This window comes from Aethalodelphis obliquidens, unplaced genomic scaffold (genome assembly GCF_003676395.1).
Source record: "Aethalodelphis obliquidens isolate GAN/ISIS:26980383/991018 unplaced genomic scaffold, ASM367639v1 scaffold13, whole genome shotgun sequence".
NCBI lineage: Eukaryota > Metazoa > Chordata > Mammalia > Artiodactyla > Delphinidae > Aethalodelphis > Aethalodelphis obliquidens.
The window spans coordinates 4,892,737-4,900,675 of NW_020837957.1; the positions used below are offsets into that span (position 1 = coordinate 4,892,737).

The window sequence follows — 7,939 nt, forward strand, 5'->3', positions numbered from 1 at the left end:
TTGAAATCGTATCAAGCATCATTTCTGACCACAACGCTATGAGACTAGATATCAATTACAGGAATAAAAACTTTTAAAATGCACACATATGGAGGCTAAACAATACACTACTAAACAGCCAAGAGATCACTGAAGAAATCAAAGAGGAAATCAAAAAATACTGAGAAACAAGTGACAATGAAAACACGACGACCCAAAACCTATGGAATGCAGCAAAAGTACTAAGTACTAAGAGGGAACTTTATAGCAATACAATCCTACCTCAAGAAACAAGAAAAATCTCAAATAAACAACCTAACCTTATACCTAAAGCAATTAGAGAAAGAAGAACAACAACCAAAAAAAAAAACCCAAAGTTAGTAGAAGGAAAGAAATCATAAAGATCAGATCAGAAACAAATGAAAAACAAATGAAGGAAACAGTAGCAAAGATCAAGAAAACTAAAAGCTGGTTCTTTGAGAAGATGAACAAAATTGATAAACCATTAGCCAGACTGATCAAGAGAAAAAGGGAGAAGACTCAAATCGACAGAATTAGAAATGAAAAAGGAGAAGTAACAACTGACACTGAAGAAGTACAAAGGATCATGAGAGATTACTACAAACAAGTATATGCCAATAAAATGGACAACCTGGAAGAAATGGACAAATTCTTAGAAAAGCACAACCTTCTGAGACTGGACCAGGAAGAAATAGAAAATATAAACAGACCAATCACAAGCACTGAAATTGAAACTGTGATTTAAAATCTTCCAGCAAACAAAAGCCCAGGACCAGATGGCTTCACAGGCAAATTCTATCAAACATTTAGAGAAGAGCTAACACCTATCCTTCTCAAACTCTTCCAAAATATAGCAGAGGGAGGAACACTCCCCAACTCATTCTACCAGGCCACCATCACCCTGATACCAAAAGCAGACAAAGATGTCACAAAAAAAGAAAACTACAGGCCAATATCTCTGATGAACATAGATGCAAAAATCCTCATCAAAATACTAGCAAACAGAATCCAAGAGCACATTAAAAGGATCATACACCATGATCAAGTGGGGTTTATTCCAGGAATGCAAGAATTCTTCAGTATACACAACGATCAATGTGATATACCATATTAACAAACTGAAGGATATAAACCATATGATAATCTCAATAGATGCAGAAAAAGGTTTTCACAAAATTCAACACCCATTTATAATTAAAAACTCTCCAGAAAGTGGGCATAGAGGGAACTTACCTCAACATAATAAAGGCCATATATGACAAACCCACAGCCAACATCGTTCTCAATGGTGAAAAACTGAAACCACTTCCACTAAGATCAGGAACAAGACAAGGTTGCCCACTCTCACCACTATTATTCAACATAGTTTTGGAAGTCCTAGCCACAGCAATCAGAGAAGAAAAAGAAATAAAAGGAATCCAAATTGGAAAAGAAGATGTAAAACTGTCACTGTTTGCAGATGACATGATACTATACATAGAGAACCCTAAAGATGCTACCAGAAAACTTCTAGAGCTAATCAAAGAATTTGGTAAAGTAGCAGGATACAAAGTTAATGCACAGAAATCTCTTGCATTCTTATACACTAATGATGAAAAATCTGAAAGAGAAATTAAGGAAACACTCCCACTGACCAGTGCAACAAAAAGAATAAAATACCTAGGAATAAACCTACCTAAGGAGACAAAAGACCTGTATGCAGAAAACTATGATACTGATGAAAGAAATTAAAGGTGATAGAAACAGATGGGGAGATAGACCACGTTCTTGGATTGGAAAAATCAACATTGTGAAAATGACTATACTACCCAAAGCAATCTACAGATTCAATGCAATCCCTATCAAACTACCAGTGGTATTTTTCACAGAACTAGAATAAAAAATTTCACAATTTGTATGGAAACACAAAAGACCCCGAATAGCCAAAGCAATCTTGAGAAAGAAAAAAGGAGCTGGAGGAATCAGGCTCCTGGACTTCAGACTCTACTACAACGCTACAGTAATTAAGCCAGTATGGTACTGGCACAAAAACAGAAATATAGATCAATGGCACAGGATAGAGAGCCCAGAGATAAACTCACGCACTTATGGTCACCTTATCTTTGACAAAGGAGGCAAGAATATACAATGGAGAAAAGACAGCCTCTTCAATAAGTGGAGCTGGGAAAACTGGACATGAAATTAGAACACTCCCTAACACCATACACAAAAATAAACTCAAAATGGATTAAAGACCTAAATGTAAGGCCAGACACTATAAAACTCTTTGAGGAAAACATAGGCAGAACACTCTTTGACATAAATCACAGCAAGATTTTTTTGACCGACCTCCTAGAGTAATGGAAATAAAATAAAAAATAAACAAATGGGGCCTAATGAAACTTAAAAGCTCTTGCACAGCAAAGGAAACCATAAACAAGACGAAAAGACAACCCTCAGAATGGGAGAAAATATTTGCAAATGAAGCAACTGACAAAGAATCTCCAAAATTTACAAGCAGCACATGCAGCTCAATATCAAAACAACAAACAACCCAATCTAAAAATGGGCAGAAGACCTAGACATTTCTCCAAAGAAGACATACAGATTGCCAACCGACATGTGAAAAGATGCTCAACATCACTAATCATTAGAGAAATGCAAATCAAAACCACAATGAGGTATTACCTCACACCAGTCAGAATGGCCATCATCAAAAAATCTACAAACAATAAATGCTAGAGAGGGTGTAGAGAAAAGGGAACCCTCCTGCACTGTTGGTGAGAATATTAATTGATACAGCCACTTTGGAGAACAGTATGGACGTTCCTTAAAAAACTAAAAATAGAACTATTATATGACCCAGCAATCCCACTACTGGGCATATACCCTGAGAAAACCATAATTCAAAAAGAGTCATGTACCACAGTGTTCATTGCAGCACTATTTACAATAACAAGGACTTGGAAGCAACCTAAGTGTCCATCAACAGATGAATGGATAAAGAAGATGTGGCACATATATACAATGGAATATTACTCAGCCATAAAAAGAAATGAAATTGAGTTATTTGTAGTGAGGTGGATGGACCTAGAGTCTGTCATACAGAGTGAAGTCAGAAAGAGAAAAACAAATACCGTATGCTAATGCACATATATGGAATCTAAAAAAATGGTACTGATGAACCTAGTGGCAGGGCAGGGATAAAGATGCAGACGTAGAGAACAGACTTGAGGACACCGGAGGGGAAGGGGAAGGTGGGACGAAGTGAGAGAATAGCACTGACATCTATACACTACCAAATGTAAAATGGATAGCTAGTGGGAAGCATCTGCATAGCACAGGGAGATCAGCTCAATGCTAGAGGGGTGGGATAGGGAGGATGGGAGGGAGGCTTAAGAGGGAGGGGATATGAACATATATGTATACTTATAGCTGATTCACTTTGTTGTACAACAGAAACTAACGCAACATTGTAAAGCAATTATACTCCAATAAAGATATTAAAAATTTTTTTTAATACATTGGAGTATAGTTGCTTTACAATATTGTGTTAGTTTCTGCTGTACAGCAAATTGAATCAGATATATATATATATATATATATGCACTCTTTTTTAGATTTCCTTCCCATTTAGGTCACCACAGAGCACTGAGTAGAGGTCCCTGTGCTATACAGCAGATTCTCATTAGTTATCTGTTTTATATATAGTAGTGTATATATGTCAATCCCAATCTCCCAGTTCATCCCACCCACCCCTTCCCTCCTTGATAACCATAAGTTTATTTTCTAATCTGTGACTCAGTTTTTGCCCTGCAGATAAATTCATCTGAACAATTTTTCTAGATTCCATATATAAATCATATATGATATTTGTCTTTCTCTTTCTGACTTACTTCATTCTATATGACAATCTGTAGGTCCATCCACATTGCTGCAAATGGCATTATTTCATTCCTCTTTATGGCTGAGTAATATTCCATTGTATTAATATATATGTACCACATCTTCTTTATCCATTCCTCTGTCGATGGACATTTAGGTTGCTTCCATGTCCTGGCTATTGTAAACAGTGCTGCAATGAATATCGGGGTGCATGCATCCTTTCAAATCATGGTTTTCTCTGGATATATGCACAGAAGTGGGATTGCTGGGTCATATGGGAGCTCTATTTTTAGTTTTTTAACGAACCTTCATACTGTTCTCCATAGTGGCTTTACCAATTTACATTCCCACCAACAGTGTAGGAGGGTGAGAGAGACACTTTTGCACAGGCACACATGAGGACGTGCTAGAGAATGTCCATTGCATCCTTGTTTGTGTTGGCAAAAAGTTCGAAGGAAGCTACTGCTTGTCACTTGGAGACTGGACAAAGACAGGGTTGAGGCAGCAGTCTGAAGGAATGAGCTGGATTTTCATATAGCAGCAGGATGGATGTATCCTGGAAACATAATGTTGAGTGAAATAAAAAGTTAGCAAATGCATTAGATTTACTCCAAACATGTTTCATGAAAATTCAACACACCAGCATAAAGCAACACTAATTCTCAAGGACACGTATATATGTAAATAAACATATGGGAGGTGGATTAGAAGGATGCATATTATATTCACTAGAGCAGGTACCTTTGGGGACACAGAAATGGGAAGTGAAATGGAAGGTGAAGGGGAAAATAATTTCATAAATAACACTACATAGGGTCCTGGCACTGATCTGAGAAGCTGGATGAACAAAATCTGTGAACCTGAAGTTCTTTATAAGAAATCGGTTCTTGCTACAACTTTGCTGGGTTGAGTTGTTGTTTTCTATGTCTTTATCCACTGTGATTTTATTTTTACCCCTCCTCCTCTTTCCCCATAAAGGGTTGCTGGCTCCTCAACAGGTCTCAGCAAACTCAGAGGGCGTGGACAACCTCATGGTGACATGGACACCTCCAGGGAAAGCTGCCGCTGCTGTGCAGGAGTATGTGGTGGAATGGAGGGAACTCCATCCGGGGGCCAGCACGCAGCCCCCTCTAGGCTGGTTGTGGAGTCCCCCCTACAACCTGTCTGCTCTGATTTCAGGTACTTAATTATTCACCTTCCTTCTAGAGGGTTTCTAAGTTCACGTTTTTTGAGGAAATTGCAGGTGGGAACCCAGAGTCATGCCTTCAGTTACAGGCAGCTGCATGAGAAGAAAGATAGTGATGATCTAGAGCCCATCAGGATGCATCACTGCAGCCATAGAAGACTCACTGATTAACTAAAAACTCTAGAATTTATGGAAAACTTATGTGCCTGATACAGTGCCATATAAGATGACTGAATAATGAACCCAACAAGCATGGCTGAGAGCTAAGTAGTAGCCAGTCAGTGTGATGGACACCTTGCATTTGGGAGTTCATTTAATTTTGAGAACAGTCATGTGTAGCAAGACTTATTATACCCATTGTACAGATGAGGAAACCAGAAGATCTTTCATTTCCAATTCTGCTACTTACTAGTTGTGTGATAACAAATCCAGAATTATCTATATGATAATTGGTGTCTCTAGTCCTCAAATTCTGAATCTGTCAGTGGTTAAAATCAAGTGATAGAAAGTGTCTGAAAATGTATTCAAATAATTGGACAGAAGTTGATCAATGCCTTTTCTTTTTTTTTTTTACAATTTCATTTTACCCTTGGAGCAAGCACATCCTAAATTTCTGTATCATACAATATGAATTTAAACGAAAAAGAAATCTCACAAATAGTCAACCATTCAATCCTGAGCATAAACCACATTGGACAATTGGAAAACAAGGTAGCCAAAGGCTCATTTAATCATTTTTATAAATGATTGCTGTGGTGCACATCTTCCTCCCATCAGAGTGTGACACTTGCCCTTTAGCTTTCATCATAGCAATCCCTAAATGGGGCTTGCCATTCCTGACCAGTGAAAAGAATCCTTAACCTCTTTTCTCAGAGGGGAGATCTAGTCCTAGTCACACAGCAGGCAGTTGACATTTGCCAAACAAACATTAAAGGGCAAGGTCTCAGGTTTATTTTTTTTCAAGTTCTTAATTCACAAACTCTGAAGTGTCTTACTCTGTCTGTTAGCCACAGTCAGCTTCTTCTTTTTTTTTTTTTTATTTTTTTTTATTTTTATTTTTGGCTGTGTTGGGTCTTTGTTGCTGCACGCAGGCTTTCTCTAGTTGCGGCGAGTGGGGGCTACTCTTCGTTGCGGTGCGCGGGCTCCTCATTGCGGTGGCTTCTCTTGTTGCGGAGCACGGGCTCTAGGCGTGCGGGCTTCAGTAGTTGCAGCAGTGGGGCTCGGTAGTTGTGACTCGCGAGCTCTAGAGCGCAAGCTCAGTAGTTGTGGCGCACAGGCTTAGTTGCTCTGTGGCATGTGGGATCTTCCCGGACCAGGGCTCGAACCTGTGTCTCCTGCATTGGCAGGCAGATTCTTAACCACTGCGCCACCAGGGAAGCCCCACAGTCAGCTTCTAAGACTGTTTTGTGTTTAAAGTACTCAGAGGCCTCCCTTACTTACCGATGAATATGTTACCAAAAACCTATTAGTGAAATTCTTCTTATTTTAATTTTCCCAAAGAGAAATGGTATTATTTGCATATCAAAGTTAGGTTAGTTAGGGCTTCCCTGGTGGCGCAGTGGTTGAGATTCCGCCTGCCGATGCAGGGGAGGCGGGTTCGAGCCCCGGTCCGCGAGGCGACTAGGCCCGTGAGCCATGGCCACTGAGCCTGCGCATCCGGAGCCTGTGCTCCGCAATGGGAGAGGCCGCAGCAGTGAGAGGCCCACGTACCGCAAAAACAAAACAAACAAACAACAACAAAAAAAAGAGTATGGGCTTCATCCACCAGCAGCAAAGGCTAAGGAATTTTTGAGGTAGGGAGCAGACAATGATTAGGGGGTGTTCATGTAAGAATTAGCCAGTAAAACAGGAGTTCTTAAGGTCAGAACTGGGGAACAAGCTTGCTAGGGCTCTGCTCTTCATAGAAAGGAAAATGTCAGCTAAGTTATGGAGCCACATTTTCCTCCCTCCTCCACTAAGGGTAGGCTGTTCATAAGAAGGAACCCACAGCTTCTGATGCAGCAGCTCCCCAAGGCCTCTGCCCTGAACTCACACTTTGCATGGCAATATGCAACGAAACCATTTGCCTAATGAGCTCATCTGGAACTCCCACATGGCACGGTGGTTGGTGGGTCCCTTCCAGAACTAGCGACAGAGCAGCCAGGCACCAGCCCCTCCCAAATGAAATGATTCCATATTCCGTGTTGCCCTCGGAGCTTCTGGGTCTGGAAGCTACCCACAAAGTATCTCTGGATTACAGGACTAAGCTGATTGCAGCCTCGCTCCATTTCACTCGGTTCATGGATACGAGTTGGAACTCACCCATGGTGTGAGTTTTGATTTCCTCGTGGTCCCTTCCGACGGTACTGGTTGCACGTCTGCGCTTCATATACTACCTACTTGCTGGAATATTTAAGGGACGATGGATTTTTATATAACACACACACTAGTAAATTATTTTGTGATGTAAAATTCTTCTTCCCAAAAAAGAAAATGTTAAACCCTAATCAATTGTCAGTGTGGGGGACCAGACCTACCTATGGCAGGGCATTGAACAATATGGGAGAGAGTCCTTACCCTGACCACATGAGACTACAGTTAGGTACCTAACAGAAGTAATCTTTTTCCTTTAAACTTTCATTGGGAGTTTAAAGATATGTCATGGGCAGTATCTATGAGAGGGGACTTTTCTTTACAGGAAGTAGAAATCTGAGATTCATGGAAATAGGGAGTTCGGGAAGGGAAGAGTGACTTGCCAGTAAACTTCATGACTGACAGAAAACTGCCAAGTGTGGCACTTTAAAAGCTAGGAAGGAGGGCTTCCCTGGTGGTGCAGTGGTTGAGAGGGATGCAGGGGACACGCGTTCGTGCCCCGGTCCGGGAGGATCCCACATGCCGCGGAGCGTCTGG

The 7,939-nt window shown here is 40.5% G+C and overlaps 1 protein-coding gene across 1 annotated transcript in view; it reads left to right on the forward strand.

Moving 5' to 3' along the window:
- The window catches only part of IL12RB2 (interleukin 12 receptor subunit beta 2), a 67,859-nt gene that overhangs the window by 44,638 nt on the left and 15,282 nt on the right, over window positions 1–7,939 (forward strand). The window contains exon 9 of the mRNA XM_027114026.1: window positions 4,843–5,043. Coding sequence (XP_026969827.1) covers window positions 4,843–5,043 — 201 coding nt within the window. The remainder of the gene's footprint in view (window positions 1–4,842; window positions 5,044–7,939) is intronic.